The following is a 22206-nucleotide window of genomic DNA, read 5'->3' on the forward strand; positions in this document are numbered from 1 at the left end:
TATCTACACATACCAATCAGGGATTCCTGCAGGAAATATCTATGTTTCAGAGCAGAATCTATGCACTTTCAGTTCTCTGCACTTCCCTTTAGCTTATCCACTGCTCCCAGAGTTTTCACAAAATGCCTGGCTCCAGCCATTGCTTTTTGCAGACAAAGGAATATTCAAATTTACCCCTACTTAGATGACTGCCTGATTCAGGCAGACAGTCAGGAAAAGCTGTTACAGCATCTGACCTTTGTAAAGCACCTACTGTCCTCCCTGGGGTACACTATAAACGAAAAGAAATCCAAACTAGTACCCACTCAAAAAATGGTATTCCTAGGAGCAAGCCTGGACACAGCATCCCAGATGGCATTCCTTACTCCAGAAAAACAAGCCTATCTGACAGGCTACTTCTCTCAACTAGCCACCAAAACCCAGTTATCCGCAAGGAAAATCTTGCAACCTCTAGGATTCATAGAATCCTGCATTCTACTCATTCCATATGTCAGACTGCATATGAGGAAACTTCAGTGGTACCTAAAAAGCCTTTGGTGTCAACACTCTCAGGACCTGGAAACTGTCATACCTATCTAAGGAAAGATTTTCTTTGGTGGGCAGCAGCATGCAGCCACAACAAGGGTCTTCCCTTCTCACAACCCCACACCGCCCAGACCCTAACCACAGATGCATCAGATTATGCCTGGGATGCACACCTGGACGGCAGGTGCATTCAGGGCCATTGGAGCCCAAATCAAATACATCTGCAGATCAACCAAAAAGAGATGCTAGCTGTTCAGCATGCTGTGACAGCTTTCAGACCCCTCCTCTCCCCGGGGCCTCTACTGTTCAAAACAGAGAACACCACAGTGATCTGGTACATCAACAAGTGGGGAGGAACTCACTCTTATCCCCTCCGCAGGCTTGCCATGACCCTTTGGCACACGGCTTCAGCCATTCAAATTCACCTGCAAGCACAATTCCTGCCAGGCTCCCAAAACTCTCTGGCTGATAACTTAAGCAGAAACCTCTTAGGCCCACACGAGTGGCAGCTAGACCACAGCACCTTCAACCTTGTAACCCAGAAATGGGGCACCCCGAAGGTGGACCTCTTTGCCTCCTCAACAATCACCAGCTCAGTAAATACTGCACCAGGGAACCTCACAGCAAGGCCTGGAAAGTGGATGCCCTATCCTTACAATGGGTAAACCTCTCGATCTATGCATTTTCCCCTCTACCTCTATTTTCAATGGTACTACTCAAAATAAGGGAGGAAAAACCAAGAGCAGTCTTGCCCCAGACTGGCCATGCCAGCACTGGTGCCCACTGCTGCGCAGTCTGTAACCCCTGGCACCTACCCCAGATCACAACTCTCCTGACCCAGCAGAATGGAGAATTCATACATCCACAATTGCAGACCCTGAACCTGGCAGTCTGGCTTGTTCCCTGACCTCTCCTCTAGTTGCCAGTCTAAGCAAGCAAGTCCTGACCTCTCCTCTAGTTGCCAGTCTAAGCAAGCAAGTCCTGGATGTTATAAGTGAGGCCAGATGCCCCAGCAGTAGAAAATCCTATGCTGACAAGTGGAAAAGGTATTGCACCTGGATCCAGGCTAAAGGAGCTGAAACAGCACAGCCCTCCCTACCTCTCATCCTGGATTACCTAGCAGACCTACTACACAGGGGCCTATCCTTCTCTTCTCTTAAAATTCATGCCTGTGCCATCTCTGCTCATTACAGCACAGAGCCACCACTCTTTTCTCACGCTCTCATCAAACAGTTCCTAAGAGGGGCTAACAATTTAAGGCCACCCAGAAGTGCTCCTACCCCAACTTGGGACCTTAACTTTGTGTTGGAAAAGCTCACGCTACCCCCCTTTGAGCATGCAGCTTCAGCAGAGTTAAAATTCCTCTCTTGGAAAACAGCCTTGCTTTTGGCCATCACTTCAGCTAGAAGAGTTTCAGAGCTACAAGCACTCATGGCAATAGAGCCCTTCATCATTTTTCATGTGGACAGGGTCTCCCTCAGGAATAAACCAACTTTCATGCCTAAAGTGGTGTCCAGTGTGGCTCTTAACCAATCTGTTCATTTGCCCACCTTTTTCCCTAACTCACAAAACAAGAGGGAAAGGATTCTGTATTCTCTAGATGTGCACAGACATCTCAGACTCTACCTGGATAGGACTAAATCTTTTAGGAAGACTGACCAATTGTTAGTCAGCTTTGCAGCAGGGGTAGAGGGCAAGGCCATATCCAAACTATCTCCAAATGGATAGTACACTGTATCCATTTCTGCTACAAATACCACAGGAAGCCACCCCCTAAGGGGGTCAGGGCACATTCCTCCAGGGCAACCTCCACCTCTGCAGCTTTTCTCAGAGGGGTCCCTACCAGAGACATCCTGGAGGCTGCAATATGGAGTTCTGTTCATACCTTCACCAAGCATTACCACCTGCCTATCCTCTCCAAATCCAGGGCAGGCTTTGCAGCCGCAGTCTTGCAGGGCATCCGAGCCAGCCCCAAGTCTTCTTGACTGCCTCCACCCTTTTCTTCAGCTTTGGGAATCAACCCAAGTGTGATGACTGCAACAGTGAAACACAAAGAACATAGTACAGTTGTGTATACTTACCATAAATGTAGATGTTCGAGTGTATTCACTGTTGCAGTTCTGGTTCCCACCCTCCAGCCCCCTTGTCTCTCTTTCTCTCTCTTCCTCACTCCTTACAGGAATTTTTATTTACTTACTATTGGTGGTGTCCTTCCACCATAACCTAGCTCCCTATTTGGGGGCTTCTGACATTTGGGGCAAGAAAAACTGATGTAATGGCGTCGGCTGCCTGATTTTGTACCACTGACTACCTGACGTCAGTCCTGGAGCGACAGCAACCAATGCAGAAATACTAAGCCTCTGGTTTTCAGGCTGACTGAGGGCTACCCCTGGCAGGATAACCCAAATGTGATGACTGCCACAGTGAATACACTCGAACATCTACATTTAAGTGTACACAACTGTACTTTCTGACACTGAGGACTCTCCTTGATGGGTCGTTTGGTTGAATTCATCCATTCTACCAGTCAGAATTTAGAAATTTTATTTTCATATGTTCCCCATGCTTAGGAGTATGTGTGTGGCCATGGCAGTGTATACGGTGTCACAAAACATTAATTACATAAGCAGGCTTGTCCTCCATACTCCCAGAGTTCTTATTCGACATTTACACAGTCTGGATCTTGATCCTTGCCATCATTAGTAAAACTTCATGAATTTACATGTCCTTTTCATCTAAGTTCTTTGTTATATTTGGAAACTGTCTGAATCCTGCACTGGATTGTAGAAGAAAGCTCCTCATGGAATTAGTGTAGAATCCCTTACTTGGCCATAGAGGAGTGTGGAATTAATTTGGAGGATTGGTCAATGCCTAGACCTCCTATAGGTATGCTTTCATTTTTCATGTTCTAGTGTTTGCAGGGGTATAGTTCACACCCAGCAAGCTAGAATTTGAATTTGTTCCTATCTACCATGTCAGTGGCTGGTGATAATGGTGGGAGAGGTGCGTCTTTGGCTCCCACCTTTATAGGTGCATCCTGTGGTGTTTGTGTTACCCATCCCACAGTCAGTTGGCCCAGGCCTGGGCCCATCCAGCCTGATCTTGGGGAAACATTCTTTAAGGTCCTCAGAGTTGTATTCTTCCTTATCAGGTAACTATCTGCACGCACTGGAGTAAAAGCCTGTGGCTGTAAGTACGTTGTTCATTCATCATTACGTTTGACTGTGAAATATTTCAGCTTTCAAGTTTGTCTAAATGTTACTAATAGATCATTTATTAGATTATATTCATTTTCCTGCTGCTACTTTTATTAAATAGTGCATGGATATCCTAGGTGTCATTTTCTTAAACACAGTGTCACAAGAATAATTTTAGATTTGATGTAGTGGTTTTCTTAATTGCAAAAAATAAAAATAAAATCAATAAACTGCAAACTGCAAAAGTTTGTTGGCAGATCTGTGTTCTCCCCCCAAAACAGAACACCATTATTGCACCCTGTGTGTACTCACTTGGGTTCCTGTTTAGCTCACCATTATAAATGTATAAACTTTTTGTACATACGTTTGTCAACCGGAAATCTCAAGCTCTCACATGGTACTGTGAGCAAAGATCTGTATAGTCATACTCACTTTCTCAAAACTCCTGCTGAATTCCATGCTTTAGACTATACTAAGCTTCATAATCTTTCTTCTCAGCATATCCTAAAGACAGCGGTGGATGTTGGCTTTAAAACAATGGTGGGGGGGGCTGTAGAAAGCAAATGAAAGGATGTGGTTAACTGGAGTGGGGCACATATATAAAAATACACACGCTCATATATGCAGATGCACACATACACAAGCTCATGTCTACATGTGTGCACATGTGAATCCATACCCATACAAACACACACTTGGCTACTACTGTTACATAGTCAAATGTGCTTAACCCCACCTGCCCCTCCAAATGCCTTCCAGTGTCAGCACGGAAACACTGGAAAAATAAAATTTAAGATATTTTGAAGGCAAGTGAAACAAGCACACGAGCGCGCGCACACACACACACACACACACACACACACACACACACACACACACACACACACACACACACACTGCTGCTACTCTCCTCCTGACAGCATTTTGGATTAGATTTCAACAGCAGAAAATAAAATAAAAAAAAAATATGTTGTCCTATGTGGTAGCTGACAGTGACAACTGAACAGAGAGGGCAAAAAAAAAAAACTTTTTTTAAATAGTTCTTTTTTTCATCCCACATATGCATTTTCTTGCATTTGATTCTACAGCAAGTAAATTGTGCTTCAACATTTGATTCTTAGGATACCTGAGGGGTCATCTCATTTTCCACTCACCTGACACAGCCTGAGTCAATGGGAAACCGCTGCTTGCTGCTTCATCTAGCAATTCTTCCATCCACTGTTGAACTGTTAATCTGATGTTGTTGATCATCATTCATTCATGAGTAATGGGTATCAGTTCCATCCTCGGAACCGACTCGGCCATTATAACAAGCTTGCGCCAGCCAAAAAAACTCTCGTGCTAAGCTTACCCATAGTGCCCCTCTCTTTATCACCTCCAATCTCATTTACTGCGTAGAGTATCAAGATGTGTCAGGCCAGCTCTTCAGCTAAGTGGTTTAGATTTTCTATTCCTTTTTCAGTAATATTTCTGCTACCTTTGAAAATTTTCCCTTCTAATATTACTAGTAGTAGTTGTTGATAGTTTGGTTACCCTTTCTATCTGTTTGAGTGATTTTTCTTTATTTCTTACCAATTCCTGGTATTTCTTCGTACCATTGCTGGTACAGACCCTCTCCCTTACCTCTGTGGTAATTATTAATATCATTGCTGGTATCCCCCCCCTTTTTCCTTCCCTTTACCCACTATATTCTTTAGTACCATTGTTGGTAATTTAAAAAAAATATATATATATATATATATATATATATATATATATATATATATATATATATATATATATATATATATATATATACACACACATACATATATATACACACATATATATATATATATATATATATATATATATATATATATATATATATATATATATATATGTCCTTCTTTCCTTGACTGTGTGTGTGTGTGTGTGTGTGTGTGTGTGTGTGTGTGTGTGTCTGTTTTCGTCTACTGCTGTTCTGACAGGGCCTTTCCTTCATTGCTGTTGTGACTTGGCATTTGGACTGTAGACTGTTTGTGATAATGGCTGATAAGAAGGGGACAATAGGGTTTAAACAGTGTGATAAGTGTAGCAGGAGATTGCCAAATTCCGATGGACATTTATCCTGCGTTTATTGCCTTAGTGTTCCACACTTGAAAATTCAACCTCCATGCGAACTATGTAAGGCCTTTAGCACTTGCACATTGGCTGAGAGAAAGAACAAATTAATATTAAAGGGTCTCTTGAAAACGCCTTTCTTGAAGGCTTTATCTGAGGCGGAGGTCTCAATCCCTCATAAAAAGGAACATAAGAGGAGTCAGTCTGCTATGTCCTCTCCTCATACTAGTGGATCTAAGTCTGCTAGATCCCCCACGGAACCAAAACCAAAACATCCAAAATTGACTTCCGCACCTATCTTGGCATCGGAGCCTAAAACTCCATGTACGGTGCTGTCCTCAGCTATGGAACCGATTATGTCTTTAACACCTATGGTACCGACCACTGCCCCTCTCTGTACCAAAAATATTCTCCCCAATTCAGGTCATTCCCCCCTCAAACACAGCCTTCTAGTCCTTTGACCATGGTGCCGAAGGGTGAAACCTTGGCTTGGACCTGATATTCCCCATCGGTAGATCCCTTTCTTGGACAACAACTTGAGTCCATTTCTTGAACGGCCTGATTCTCCATTGAGGATGTCAACATCCTCCACCAGGAGCCTTTCAGAGCTCAGTGTAGTAAGACTCATGGATCAGCTCCTTGGGGCAGAGGAATTCCTACTCCTTCTAAATCCTCCCTCCCACCTGGAGCCAAGGAATTTTCTCCACAGACTCTGACATGTATTCCTCCTTCAACCTCCCTGCAGGTATTGGAGCCCTCAGTGCCATAGCCTATCCTGGTTCCAGCTTCTTTGGTTCCATTAGTAGATCTTACCATGGCTCCGGAGCCTACCCTATGATCCTCGACTCAATCGGAGCTGACCCATCCTTGAAATCATGACTGATCTGTCAGCACCGTGACCCTGTTACAGTGCCCGTTTGTTCTACAGTGCCGTCTATGATTCTGCTTGATGTGACTGCTCTGAGTCCTCTCGTGGCTCCCTCCCTGGTGGCAGGCTTGTTGGAGCAGGGTGTGACTATGGTTCCAAGGTTGTTTTTCTCAGTTTCGGGCTCCCATCCCTCTTCAGGCGGGCCTGCTTTCCAGGTGATGGAGAGGGCACTCACCTCAGCAGGTTCACAGCTGGTTCCTTCGGTGCATAATGCCAGATATACATGTACTCTGAACCGCAGCTGACACAGTCCACAACCCTGGGACATAGAGCACGGGAACCTCAACATACCCTGCCACAGGGCACCCTCTCTTCGGAGTCCTCTTCAGATGCCCTTGCTGAGGAACCACCCTGTAAGACATCATGCAAGAGGAAGCACGTGAATTCCCCTGACATATCCCTTACCAAGATACAGCCTATGATGTGGGGGAAGGGTCCCCACGGTCACCCCCTGAAGATGTCTCCTTTGGGGACATACTAGAAATCTTAAAGTAGCAGGGAGACTGGAAGCCCTCCAACCCTTCCTTTGAGGAGTCTGTATTCTTGCAGGCTTTCCATGCTCGACCCTCTACTTCCTGGGTGACCCCACTTGCAGATGATCTAGTTCAGCTCATCGTGCAGAGCACCTGAACAGAGTCCTGACACAGTTGAGCCTATCCCATGGAGACTGGACAAAATTCTTTCCTCTCCAGAGGATCACTCTCATTGGTCCAAAGGCTTGGGAGTAGATGCTATGGTGGTGGCAGTGGCCACTAGGAAAGAACACGCTGATGAGTGTTCTGCTGTCCATCCTCCAAATACGGAGTCTCGGACGATGGACAGACTAGAGAAGCGGGTGAATGTTTTATTGACCTTTGCTATTCGGTCCTTGAATTACTTGGCACACTTTACCCGTCTCCAGAGAGACCTGATTACGGAACTCTCAGAAACTTTAGCAGGAGCAGTATCTGATGAGGTACGTGACAAAGTTACCTCACAGCTTGCCACCCTGGAATCCATATCTAATTTGTCCATGCGGTTGATTTCTCATACTACCGAAGGGGTGGCTAGAGCAGCAGGTACAGGCATTGTCATGAGATGTTACATCTGGATGCACTTATGTGACTTTGCAGACCCTTTTAAGTCTTCCTTTATCAATGCTTCCATTGACGCTTCTTCTCTTTTAGGCCCAAAGGTGAAAGACACATTAGCCAAGTGTGAAAAGGATGGCAAGATCTTGTCTGCCATGGGCATGCATTTTTCCACTCCCAAATGATCCTACTGTAGGAATCAGAGAAGTGGAAAGATGTGGTACAGGAAATCCCAGGGTCCTTTCCGAGACACACATGGCGAGTTTTCCCACGGGGCAGAGGGGGGAACTCATCAGGAAGATGCACCTCCCAAGGCAGAGGGGGTCTGCTTAATCAGGGATCTATACATTATTTCTCTGGACAGCCCTATCAGTGCTCTTGAAGAGTGGCCCAATTGCTTACCTCTGGAAGCAGTCGGGGGACGATTTTCTCTGCACCACCTTGCCTGGCAGTCCATAATGACAGATTCTTGGGTGCGGACATTAATTACCAGAGGTTATCACATCCCTTTCAGTCTTTTCCTGAAGCTGCAAAGGCAAATCCCTGACATTCCACCCAGTCAACGGGATGCAGCAGCTCAGGAAATTCAAAAGCTGCTTTTAAAAAGATTCATCCAAACAGTCTCACCAGATCAGCTAGAATCCGGATTTTACTCAAGGTTCTTTTTAGTGCCAAAAAAGACAGAGGACTGGAGGCCAATTTTGGACCTCAGCATCCTAAACAAGTTTGTCAGACAAACAAAATTCTGGATGGTCACGGTTCAGTCTATCCTCCTGTTCCTGGAGAAATGATGATTGAATGTGCTCGATAGATTTCCAGGATGCGTATTATCACATAAAAATGGACAAACACTCCAGGAGATTCCTCCGCTTCTGGCTGAGAGCCAAACACTACCAATTCCGAGCGCTGCCCTTTGGTCTCTGTACAGCCTCCAGAGTGTTCAACAAATGCATGGCATTGGTAACAGCTCACTTGAGACTGTAAGGATTCTGGGTGCTTCCGTATTTAGACGATTGGCTCCTTACCACCCCTACGAAGCATCTGCTGCTTCTAGCCTTACATTACACCCTACAGCTAGCAAGATCCTTAGAGATCTCAGAAAATGAAGAAAAGTCCAAATTGATGCCTACTCAAAGTCTAGAATTTGGGTCTACATTAGAACATCGAAGTTTCAAAACTTCGAATGTTCTAATATCGACCCCTATTCAGCAAAAGCTGAAAATATATAAGCAACAGAAAACCACATTTTTTCCTAGGGAAAGAATTTGGTTGTCCGTTGCTGTTGCTTCGATATTTTCAGCACTGTGGTGGAAAGTTACGGGTCGGGTTCAGGTAAGTGTGTGATTGAGTGCGGGTTAGGTTAGTTAGGGTTAGGGCGCGGGTTAGGTATATGTGCGATTGTGTGGACGTGAGGGTTAGGGCATGGGTCAGGTATGTGTGCGATTGTGTGGATGTGAGGGTTAGGGCGGGGTAGGTGAGTTAGAGTTAGGGCACGGGTGAGATGAGTTTGCGATAGTGACGGACCTTAGGGTTAGGGTTTGGGTTAAGGTAAGTGGATAGTTAGTGGTGTGTGTATAGTTTAGTGTAGGGTTAGGTGTAAGATTTTAGGTGTATGTGTATGGATTGCTGTTTGTTTGGTGTGCTTGTGTTGTGTGGTTGTGTTTTGGAACAGCAAATTTTTTCCCTAGGAAAAAATTAGCTGTTCTGTATGTTCGATGTTTTCAGCTTTCGCTGAATAGGGGTCGATATTAGAACATTCAAAGTTTTGAAACTTTGATGTTCTAATATAGACCCTAGACTTCATAGGAGCAACCTTCGGAACTCAGTCTTGTCTAGTCACCCTCCCGCTTCACAGCCTCCAAAGACTAAGGTCTCAACTCCGGGTGATACTCTCTCAGGACAAGATCTCAGCTCGTGGAGTCCTGCAACTACTAGGATCAATGGCAGCATTGATTCCTATAGTTCCACTAGCAAGACTACACATGAGACTCCTACAATGGCTCCTAGCATCACAGTGGTCCTCTTTAACTCACCCTATGTCCTTTCTGATCCGCATAACAGATCGATGCAAACAAGATTTAAATTGGTGGATGAAGCCAGAAAAGGACCTATGGAGTCGTCCCTTCTCACCCTGTCAGCCCAAGGCCATAGTGACCACGGACGCATCCCTAATGGGGCGGGGTGGGGGCATTTCCGGGGAAAGACAGTCCAAGGCACTTGGTCCCCCGTGTAGGTCAACCAGCATATCAGTGTTATAGAACTGAGGGCAGTGCTTCTAGCATTGCAAGCATTCCAAGCTGTCTTCCCATCAGGGACAATTGCTATCCAGTCGGACAACATGTCCATAGTCTGGTATATCAACAAACAGGTGGGAACCAAATCCCACCCATTGTGTCCAGAAGCCATGAGAGTTTGGCAATGAACGATATCTTCCAACCGCTTTTTGATAGCAAAGCACATTCCCAGGGATTCCAACGTATTTGCAGACAAGCTGAGCAGATGCATTCTCCTGCCTCACAAGTGGTCCCTCAATCCTGTCATAGCAGCAAAGATCTTCAGCTGCTGGGGCCATCCTTGCTACAATTTATTCACGTCCCCCACAAACCACAAATGCAGCAGCTACTTTGCCCTAATCCCCCTCAAGGGGAGTCCCTGATGGATGCTCTAATACACGATTGGCCCACGGGACTTTTTTATGCTTTTCCTCCTCTTCGTCTGATCCCACAGTTCCTAAAGAAAGCTCTTTGGTTGAGAAGCAGAGTAATCCTCATTGCACCCTATTGGCCCCAACAAGTTTGGTTTCCCTTCCTTTGGCCTCACCTAGTTCACCGACCATGGATTCTGGATCCAACTCTGGAGTTACTTTCGCACCTGCAAGGGTTGATCCATCCAAATATATCGAGTCTCAAGCTGAGAGCTTGGTTCCTCCACTTCCAGTAGTTGCCAGGCAGAACAATCTATCCTCCCCTGTACGAAACATTCTCCTGGCTTCCCCATAAACCATCCACCAGGAAACTTTATTTCAGCAAATGGAAAAATTCATAGTTTGGTCTCAAGAGAGAAGACTAGACTCCTTTTCAGCTTTGGTTAGTTCTGTACTGGACTATTTATCGAATCCCCTCCATTCAGGAGCGTCAGCTTCCACTATTCGAGTACACCTAACAGCTATCTCAAACTTCCACAATGGCTTCCAGGACTCCTCTTTGGTATCTCACCGTCTCTGTAAGACCTTTTTGAAAGGCGTCACACATATTTAGACCACCCTTCAAGGAACCAATTGAACCTTGGAATTTTACACTAGTTCTGCAGTCCTTGACTCGTCCTCTCTTTGAGCCTGCAGCCACTTGCAATATGAAGTTTTTATCCTGGAAAACTCTATTCCTGGTAGCAATTACCTCAGCAAGGTGAATATCTGAACTACAAGCTTTGTACATAAAACACCCTTACATGTTTTTCCATAAAGACAGAGTATCACTTTGGACTAACCCCTCCTTCTTACCAAAAGTTATTTTGGATTTGACTATCAATCAATCAATTGACCTGCCAGTCTTCTTCCCAATTTTTCTAATAAAGGAGAATATTGTCTGCATTTGCTGGATGTGCATAGACAATTACGTTTCTACTTGGACAGGACTAAATCACTACGAAAATCTGACCAATTATTCTTATCTTTCTCAGGACCAAAACTAGGAAAACCTGTTTCTAAACTAACTTTAGCTAAATGGCCAAGAGATTGTATTTCCCTTGCCTACCAACAAAGCAAAGTCCTTCTACCAAGTAAGGTCAAAGCGCATACAACCAGATCAGTTGCGACATCTGTTGCCTTCCATTCAAGAGCTTCCATGGATGACATTTTTGCAGTAGCCACATGGGCTACTCCTCATGCATTTGTCACTCATTACAAATTGGAGTTGATCTCTAGGGGGAGCATCCTTTGGCTCAGTGGTGCTCTGGAATATCCTTCCATAGGGCCTCCCAGGACATAATGTAGCTAGGGACTGTGTCCCATCAGTCATGAATGAATGAAGATTAACAACATCAGATAAGGAAGTTATGTTCTTACTATAACGTTCCATCTGTGTTGTTGATTTTCCTTCATTTATGACATCCCACCCTCCTACCCCCTCCAAAAGACTTCTAGAGGTTTGGATTTGGTCCTAGCTTCATGATAGGGAATTTGCTCGGACAAAGCCTCTGCTTTCTTTTCTTATGGGCAAACTCAATCTGATGTGATAAAGAGAGGGGCACTATCAGTAAGCTTAGCTCAAAAGTTTTTTTGCCTGGCGCGAGCTTGTTATAATGGCCGAGTCAGTTCTGAAGATGGAACCGATACCCATCAGTCATGAGTGAATGAAGGTCAGCAACACAGATGGAACGTTATGGTAAGAACATAACTTCTTTTTTTTATCCCCTGAAAAAAATGTTGGAGGAAGGGCAATAATTCATAATCACTTTATTCACTGTAGGATAGTAAGCCTAAATGAAGAGCTGTTTTAAAAACAGCCCAGCAGCTCAGCCGAATATGCAGCCTTTTTTAAAGCTGGAAACAGATCAAGAAAACATCTGTGTGACTTCTGAGTCCCAGACTTGGAAAGTGCCTGTTCTGCAGAAATTAAAATAAAATGAATATATAAATAAAAAATAATCAACTTTGTTTTCAGATGGGTTGCAAGCTAGTAGCATGTACTATGAGCATAGTACTATGAGCCACCACTATCTGAAGACTAGAATGATCTTCACAGGTGTTATGTAAATACAGACATAACCCATAATCTTGACTGCTCATATCTGGTATTTCCAGCTGATCATACAATATTTCTACAAACCATCACTATTTATTTCATTTCCTTTCAAGTTTGTAATATAATTCCTTTCTAAAGCTTATATAATTTACTGCTATAGTTTATTCCCTTGAATATTTGAGCAAAAATGTGGTAAAAAAAACTTGTAAAGGTTGTATGTAGTTCCAGACAGAACCACCACAATACAAAACAACAGCTCCTACTTGAGTATTTTAAATCAAGAAAGCTAATCATGTGTATCAAGGCTGTTGAATTTCTGTTGCAAGGACCATCAGTAATGTGGTGGAATTTTCTTATACAGCTATCTAGGTTTTCATCAGAACATATCTTATTTGCCTCATATTTTTGCCCTGCTCCTAATAAAATTTTGAATTTCTAGTGAATCTCTGAGGATTGCAATCAGTCAGTCAGAACCAGGCTTTAAGGGTTTCATGCTTCTTATTGTTTAGAAAGTACACGTTGATGCAAAACATGTTCTGTTAGGTGCTTTTTTTGAGGATATTAGAATAATATTTAAAAATTGCCCTTGATTTTGGGCCTTTGTCCCCTCATCATTTTTTGGTTTCTCTAGATTTGCTGAGCAAAGTTGTCTGATAATTTTCTTGTTTAATTTTTGAATGCTAGTTTGTATTTTAAGTATGTTGTATTATTGCTGTGCTTATTTGTTTGCTGTTTGCATTATTTATATTAGCATGTCTAAAAACACTTCACAGCTAGACCAGTACACTTATTAGTTTACCAAATGCATAAAAAAAATATTTTCCAAACCATCTGTTATGCAAGCAATAATGCCTGACAGGGTGTGTGTTAATGTGTAGTTAATGCCCGCCCAGGGGTGTCATGAGGCCCGATGCTGCAGGCGGAAGACCTCTACACCCCTGGAAGGGCATTAATTACACAGTAACACACCCTGGAGGGCATTATTGAGTTGAGAGAATGGGCTCTCTGTAAATTGTTGTGTTTACTTACTTATTTTTTTAAGTACTATATTAGTTTTTTTATATATTTTTGATGTAAAGTAGTTCTGCCACCTAATGTTTCAAACTTGCTATAGTATATGTTAATGGTGGTGGAGAAATAATTTTACATCCAAAATATAACACTTTAAAAAAAAAATCTAGATATTTACTTTATTTTTTGGTCCCCTCTAAAATGTTTGGTTTATTGCCAGTTATTAGAGACACGTTTAGACTAAATAATGACATACATTTGAGTTTGAGTTTTATTTCCTTCAGAAAATTCATGCTAACAAAATCCTTTTATTTAAGCACATTTGTAATTTTAAAATCTGTTTTTATTTTTGAGTCTTTGTTCTCCTTTTACTTTAGACTTTATCCATATTTCTTCAGCCAAAGGGTCCAGAGGTATATAAACCTCTTTGCTGCTGCCAGTGGTAGATCTCACTAACTCTCTCTCTGACACACACACACACACACACGCACACGCACATGCACACGCACACACACGCACACGCACACACACATGCACACGCACACACAAACACCCCTCTGCTTCAGAAAATGCACGCTAACACAAATCATTTAAAATATGTTCCTATTTTGAGCCTTTGTCCTGTGTATTTTAGGCTTATTCAGATACCTTGATCCAAGAGTATACCTTTCAAGTGTACATATTTTTCAGAATGCCCAGATTTTTGCCTCATATTTTCGGTCTGTCCCTCATAAAAAAATTTATTTTTTGACAAACCACTGGGATGATCTGAAGATTAAAGTCGCTAAATAGTGAAATGTATTTGAGTTTCAGATTTCACATCCTTCAGAAAATACATGCTAACACAAATCCTGTTATTCTAGCAAATTTCTAAGTTTATAAGAGCAATATTTAAAATGTGTTCCTATTTCTTAGCATTTGTCCCCGATTATGTCAGGATTTGCCCAGATTTCTTGTGCTAATAGGTTGAAAGCTATGTCTGGGGTCGAGAAGTACGCAAAACTGCTGCTGCTGCCAGGGGATCGCTAGAGCACACACACACACACACACACACACACACACACACACACACACACACACACAGTCTGTGCTTTCATGCACGCATTCACTCACACATGCAGACAGAAACATTAACACACATACACACACTTTTCTTTTTCCGTCGACTGATCTCTTTACTGTCATACGCACACGCACACTTTCACACACAGACTTTAACATTTTTTATTTTTTTATTTTACACTCACTAAATTGCAACCCGCTGTAGTGGTGCCGCTGTAGCATTGTCGCCTCATAGCAAGATGTTGTCGCGTTTGATTTTCAGCTAGAGCATCTTCTGTGTGGAGGCATGCGTGTATGGGCGTGCCTTCGTTGAAGGTTGTGCATCAGGGCTGGTAACTCGGCATGTAGAAATCCACTACCAAACATTAGCGGACCGGAGTTCCACTGTGGCGACCCCTAACTGTGATAAGCCGAAAGACACAACAACACTCACTAAATAGCAAAAGCTCTGTTTAGCAGGTGTAAAATAACGTCTCTCTCACTGTCAGTTTCACTGACATGCATGCATACACACACACAGAGACATAAACACACATATTTTTTTTTTGTCTTTTTTTTCAGATTTTACACTCTCACAGCAAAAGTGCTGCTTAACGAGAGTAAAAATAATGGTGGCCATTTAATTTTCTCAGTCCGAGCTCAACAGCAGCTTGATATACTGCTGTGAAGTGGCGGACTCGTTTTTCACTGGGTATTACTTGTACATTAATACCCTGCTGGAGAACGTTCATTCTCCATTTAGGGTGCTGATGTACATTTTGCCCATTCTGTAATGTTCTTTAGCATTCTAGTAACTGTTGAGGAATGGAGGACCAAACCAAGATACGTTAAAAAATATCCAAATGTTTGTTCCACAAACGCTCCAAACAGAAAGGTTAGACCACACACATCAATGGGAAACACGGCATGCCTTGTATCTTGGTTTGGTCCTCCATTCCTCAACTTTTGGATTATTGGTTCTTTTTTACCCTTTTTTTTGTGATTCTAGTAACTGTGTCATTCTTGTATATGCTAGGAGTGATCCTGAGGCCACACTAGATGCCTTTGCAGAAGGATCCCCATCATCCCCATGGTTTTTTAAATGCATGCCCACCTTCACTCTTTGTAAAGAACTGCTGTCCAATGCAGCATTGGATCACATTTTAAAAACAGTTTTCTGATTTGTTTTATAATAGTAGTGTACAACCTTGTGTTGATTACTTACACAGTGGCTGTGACCCCAATCTTCAAATTGTGCTGGTTGATGCCCCTCCATTATTTCTCATTCGTTCGTAAGCAGTCATCCCTGAATGTGTCCCATCAGAATGATTTGTTTAGATAAATTCTGTATCCCTCCCTACTACCATATTTGTTTTAATTCTAACTCTTCTTGTATTTTTTGAATGTTGTCTGTTTTGTTAAAGTAGCCATGTTTGGATTTCATTGTGAAGATAGTAGCTGTTATCTAAAATGTTCCATGATATTTGCATTGTTTATTTAACTATTTGTTGACTCCATAAGTGGCGTGATCCTTGTGAACCCTTTTCAGCCATAAGCCAATCCCCAAAAGCAAGAGCAAAGGCTAAGTTTAGAGACATCCTAACCCATGGGAAAAGGGAAAGCACTCTTATGCTTTACACAGGCAGTAAGTAAAGGTCATGTTCGAACTCTGAACCCTGGACATTTGAAAGCAGTACCAACCACTGTAATGCCTTAATATCCAATACATTGCCTTCATCTAGGTCAGTTTTATTAGTTTTTGATTAGTGTTTCAAACCAAAAACAAAAAGAAACATCTGTATTATTTTAATTAGTGCTGACTGAGGTTTATTTTTGGGGATAAACTCTTGGCTAGGCTTGTAAGGGCCCCAGGGCCATTAGCCTAGTAATCTTCTATGATCCTATTCATATTGATTTTAAACCAAGACTGGTTTATGAAAAAAGCAAGGACAATGGGGAACTACATTGTGATTATTTGCTTTGAGACTGCCACTTTAACTAAGCTTTTAAATTTTGTGTTAGACCTTCTGCAATGTGACACATTAGCCACATGTATATATTTAGCCACAGTAAGTATGTTGATTTACAGGCTGTATTAAGTGACATTCAGCCGGGAAACCTAAGATACAAACCATTTATATATAACCTCTGTAACTTCATATAAGCACATACTTTCTGATGTACTACTTTGCCTTTTGTAATTGTATATATTTTGTGTTTGCAGTGCTATCCTATATTTGAATGATGACTTTGAAGGTGGAAACTTCATCTTTACAGAGCTGGATGCTAAAACTGTTACTGTAAGTTGATGCCTGATGCATATTTTATCCATTTTTTAGTCTATTTCTTAGCTTCTGCTCTTTAAGAGTCTTCATATGCTTGTGCCCTGAATATGCTTCCATATTGTGTTAGACATACAAAGAGAAACAGATCACCAGAACTGAGCTAGGCTCACCTAATTTTAACAGTATTTCTCACTAACTGTTCTGCTGTGGGAACAGAGAACTGAGGCTTCCAAGCAATTGCTTGTGAATGTTGAAGCTTTGATCTGATGTCTTAACCTTGTGGTGCTTTGTTTTTTAAACACATACCATATCCCACCATCTTCATCTGGGTATCGTAAAGTTATAAGACAATGTTGTCTAATGTTTATTAGGACACTTGTAAATATTTTCTTTGCTTTAATGGTTTTGTAGGTCACTATTTCATCCTATTAAAATAAATTCTACAATTTTACTATTATAGGTTCATAGGTTCATAAGATGAGACTAGGCTATTGGCCCAGAGGCCCTTATAAGCCTAGATAAAAATTTTGCCCATGTTCTCACAAAGTCAGTACCTGTTTCCCCCTGTCCAGCAGGGACACAGGTGGGATCCCAGGGGTATATTTTCGGTTTCCCATCCAGTCATCCAGGTTCCTCTTAAAGAGGGCTAGAGAGGTACTCTGCTTGACATGGAGAGGGTCTATTCCTCAGATGGGGGAGTCTTTGGGACAAAGCTATCCCACCAACAAGTGCTACTAATATCACAGACCAGGTTAAGGCTTTGCATGCTGGTTGTGTGATTGGAGTTTGTCTTATGGATATGCAGCAACTACATCAAGGCTGGGTCTGAAATGGCTTTGTCTGCCAGACACAGGTCACCTCTGAGCAGTCTGTATGAGACTGAATAGAGGGACAGGACCTTTAGCCTATCTGTATAGGATAGGTGTTTGAGACTCTGGATTTTCCTGGTCAGAAACCTCTGTGGTCTCTCCAACTGCTGCATGTGCTTGGCAAGGTACATGCCGAAGGGGGCATTGTACTCAATAATGGGTTTGATAAGGGATGCGTACAGGGATGTTATTACCTCCTCAAATAAAGGATTATGGGAGAGCCTTGGATCATAACCAGGTTGTTATGTACTGAAGACATGGATGCCAAGAAATTCACTTTGAAAGCAAAGCTTGAAAGGTGGATCTTGGCATCCTTGTTGAGAACATATAGTAGAGGGTTTTGATTAGAGACTCAATCATAATTGTATGTAGTGCATGGAGCTTTACCTGCTCCATGTACTACTTGTTACAGGAAAAGATGGTAATACACTTTAGCATTGTGAATCAGACAACAGGCAGAAATGCAATGCCCCTTTGTGGAATGAATGACTTTAAAAGCTGTTAAATACTTCATTCTACCACATTGTCTGTTTGTAGGCATGGCAGAGTGAAGTTTTAATAGCTTTTAAAAGCTGTTTTACATTCTGCTGTTTGCTGGATTGCAATTCCCACTGTCAATCCGTAGGGTAATATCCAATCTTAACGGTGCTTATTTGTCTGTAATAAACTTTTGTTAAGTGTCCATTAGTGCTGGCAAGTCTGGTTCTCGAGCTAGGGAAGCACTTAACAAGTTTATCTTCCTAATTTCAGAGTGTATTCATGAGAATCATTTCACTATATTCGTATAGTAGTCATTGGCACTAAGTAATGCACCCCAGCATACATACAAGAATGTGTCGTGTATACACACGTGCACTTGCACACACACGCACATCCACACCCACCCACCCACGCTCGCACACTTATTCACTCACTGACTTACTCTCTTTGTCTCTCTCTCACTCTGTCTGCTTCTGTTTTCCTTTTCAGAAAAATTCCAGAAGATATATTAACCTGTGATTTGGTCAGATGTTTGCAAAGAAATAGAAAAAGGAGACCATCCTTTTTATGATACCTATTAAGAGATAGGCACTTGATATGCTGGAGACCCATCTTCATACTCATAATATCTGAAATGGAGCCTAATCTTGTGGGATGAAAAGCATTCTTTAACAACATCCTTTCAGAAGGGGGATCTCACATATGTGCTATCTGCCATTTCTTTTTGGTGATGGTTGGATGTTCCATTGTACATGTAGTGGACCTTGTTATACTGAGCAAACCCTTGTGCCTCTAGCCTAATACTGCTGTGAGTGAATGTGAGAGGGGCTTTAACTAGACATTGTCACATACAAATACCATGTAATGATCTGTTCCTAACCCTGATGCATAGGGCTCCTCTGATAAGTAAAGGCTTCTAAGTACTAACATTGAACCTTTTGACATTAGTTTACTTAGATAGTTAGTATTCTCTGAATCAAAAAATGCTGTAAACATCTCTTTAATAAGTACTTTTTGACATCAGCCTAAGGAACTGTGGTGGGGGTTCAATCCAGATAAGTATTTTGTAACATCAGCCTGAGGATCGTTGTGTGTATATAGGGTGGGCAGTACACCTTAACCCTTAAATGCATTTCAGAAAGAAAACTGATGAGAGATTTTTTTTGGAGGGGAGGGGGGCAAGAAATAAAAAGGCTGAAACTGCATTTTTTGGACATGAATGTTAAGTAAAATACATAAAATTCAAAATACAAGTGTTATTTCAAAGCACTAAAATTTTAATTATCAGCTTATTTGGAGAGAAGCAGTATAGTACTAGGGTAAGGTAGTTATGGTCATAGGTAAGGTTCTATATTACACATCCTGCCAAGTGCATAAATAAATTTCAAGAATGCTTTGAATATAATTACATTGCCAACATCACCCCCGTGTCCATCTTACCATGTTCCCAGCTGGTACACTTCCTCCTCCTCCTTCCTACAATGGATGATGCTAGGAGGGAGAGGTAGGAACCAGGGCAACTGATTGTCATCATGTAAGAGGTTTGGACATTTTTGATGCTCCTGACAGCCCCTCCTCTGTTGACCAGCAGACTTGGTACACTGCATGGCTATTTTGGGCTGTTGCAAGTGCTTACTCCTGCATTCTGTGATGCACAGCTGGAGCACTGTCTTTGGCTAGATTTGCACCCCTCAATCCTTGTGAATTGGAATACTGTACTCGACTTTCCCATAGGCAGTGTTGCTGTAGCTAGACTTAGAATGACTTCTTCCTCCCAGGTTGCGCACACTGACCTTGGCTAAATCCTCTATAACTGAGTCATGTTCAGTTGGCAAGTTTTATGGATGCTTTGAAATGTAGTTGGTGGGCTTAATGTGTGATAGAAACACATTTCTTGCTTTATGTAGCTAACTCTAGTGGGACAGCTAGACTTCATGTGCTGGTGCTTCTATCAAAACTAGAAGCAACAGTTCTTTAACAATTGAACACAATTTTTGATGTGATGTTCCTGGCAGAGTTCACATATTGGGTCACCCTGTACTAGCTTTTCTACTTCTGTCATACCTCTGCATTGCATTTACTCAATTCAAATTCATTTTTTCATCAGCCACCACTATATTTTCAACAGTATCCATTGTTGTTTGTCTCACCTTCCTAGGTGGATCTCTCAAACTGACAAAATGATGATGCATAACACAATCAAAGCTCACAATATTTATATTTTTCTCCAGAAATATAGCAGCAGTAGAGGCAGGTGTTTCCAAGGCACAGCTTTGTCTCTGCTGCAACATCTTGGTCTGTTTACCACCATTCTGTTCATGCTGCTATTTGCACACCTGAGGAAGCAGGTGTAGGAGTGGACTATGAGGGGTCAGTGGCCTTAGAACCGTTATGCACAAATGGACTTTTTTGTTATGTCAGAACCCTGCCATTGGGGCATGGAATGGCTGACTGTCACCACTAATCTTTTTTTTGGGGGGGGCTCCACTTGTTGTAGCCAATTCTGTCACAAACTGTGATAATGGATGGTTTGTTGTGGGGTGGAGAATCTTCTTTAGGTCCCACACAGTAGAAAGGATATGTTCCATCCTGGAGAGGGGGTTTCATATCAGCCACTGAGAGGTTCCAGTACTTTTCTTGGCTGTGAAAGTCTTGGAGATGAAACTTGACCCAGCGCCTGCCCTTATCTGCTCATACATCCAGTTCATCATGTGTATGTGTGACGACCGTGCCCTGGCCCAGCAATCAAGGAGCCTCAATCCTCACCACTAACACTAGGAAGGTCGTCTCATAGAAGAGAAAAGGATAACTAATACACACAGTAAAGTACAATTTCCCTTAAGTGTACACAGATATCACAGTCAGTCTGGGTCTGGTATCTCCCTTGCTCACCAAGTCCCCAGTATGACTCCCCACTGGCACAGTTATAGGGTCCAGGTCTCAGCCTAGCTGGGCAAGCTAGAACCTCCAGAACCCTCTCTGTCCAACCAGTGCTTCGTGTCCCTGCCAAGTAGCTGACACAACACACACACTTTGAGATAAGTATTTATACAACTTCACAGACACTCCTGGGAAAGGCTGACACAGATTCTTCAGCTGTGCCCCTTTACCCAGACCATATGGCAGTAATTACTGCCACCACCCAGCTAATAATATCAGCTACTAAAATGCCCTTAAAAGGGTGTCCAGTTATTACTGTGCAATATTAAAATCCAATAGTAATGTGACTATACAGTCTAATGCTTATTAGAGTGGCCTATTACAATAAACTCTATAAATATGCAATATACCCTAGAGCTTAGCTCTACACAAACCGGCCACAGGTAGAAGGTTTTAAAAATATTTAATAATAAATAATTAAAACACAAGACAAAACTACTACACCACAGAGATATCTAAAAGTTCAGAGATCACACAGAAACTTAAAATAATACAGTAGGACAGGTCTGATTTCAAAGAAAAATACCTAATTAATCTTTACTAGCTTTAACTATTCCTACAAGAAATCACAGTGCTAGAAACTTACATTTGAGCTTATGCAGAGTGCTAATAAGTTGGATATCCAAGATCAAAATGCTCCCTAGTCTCTCGTGAGAAATAGTATTTAAACATTACTAACAAATATGTCTCTAAGGCCCTCCCAAATTACATAATTTTTGACACTTAGGTTTTCCCAGTATTCATATTGCATCATCTTAGCACCTGGTCTGAGTTCTCAGGCCACAAACTCCATTATTTAGCAATCTAACACCTGCTTAGAACTTACAACAATACAAGGCATTTCACATGTACATTCTAACAAAAACTAGAGCAATAAAGCACATTCTACATCTAAATTCTGATCATAAACTTTAGCCTTAAAACAGTGGGCATGAAACCTTCATCCAGCCACACTGGAGCCGAATTCTAACATGAAAGGGTCACAACATGCTCCACTGGGCCAGTAGAGGGCAAT

At 42.2% G+C, this 22206-nt stretch overlaps 1 protein-coding gene across 1 annotated transcript in view; it reads left to right on the plus strand.

Moving 5' to 3' along the window:
- Nucleotides 1-22206, plus strand: part of P3H1 (prolyl 3-hydroxylase 1) — a 798122-nt gene that overhangs the window by 608062 nt on the left and 167854 nt on the right. Inside the window, exon 13 of the mRNA XM_044061892.1 lies at nt 16842-16917. Within this exon, the coding sequence (XP_043917827.1) occupies nt 16842-16917 (76 nt within the window). The remainder of the gene's footprint in view (nt 1-16841; nt 16918-22206) is intronic.

Source organism: Protopterus annectens, chromosome 2.part0 (genome assembly GCF_019279795.1).
Source record: "Protopterus annectens isolate FY-2018-M chromosome 2.part0, PAN1.0, whole genome shotgun sequence".
Lineage (NCBI taxonomy): Eukaryota > Metazoa > Chordata > Ceratodontiformes > Protopteridae > Protopterus > Protopterus annectens.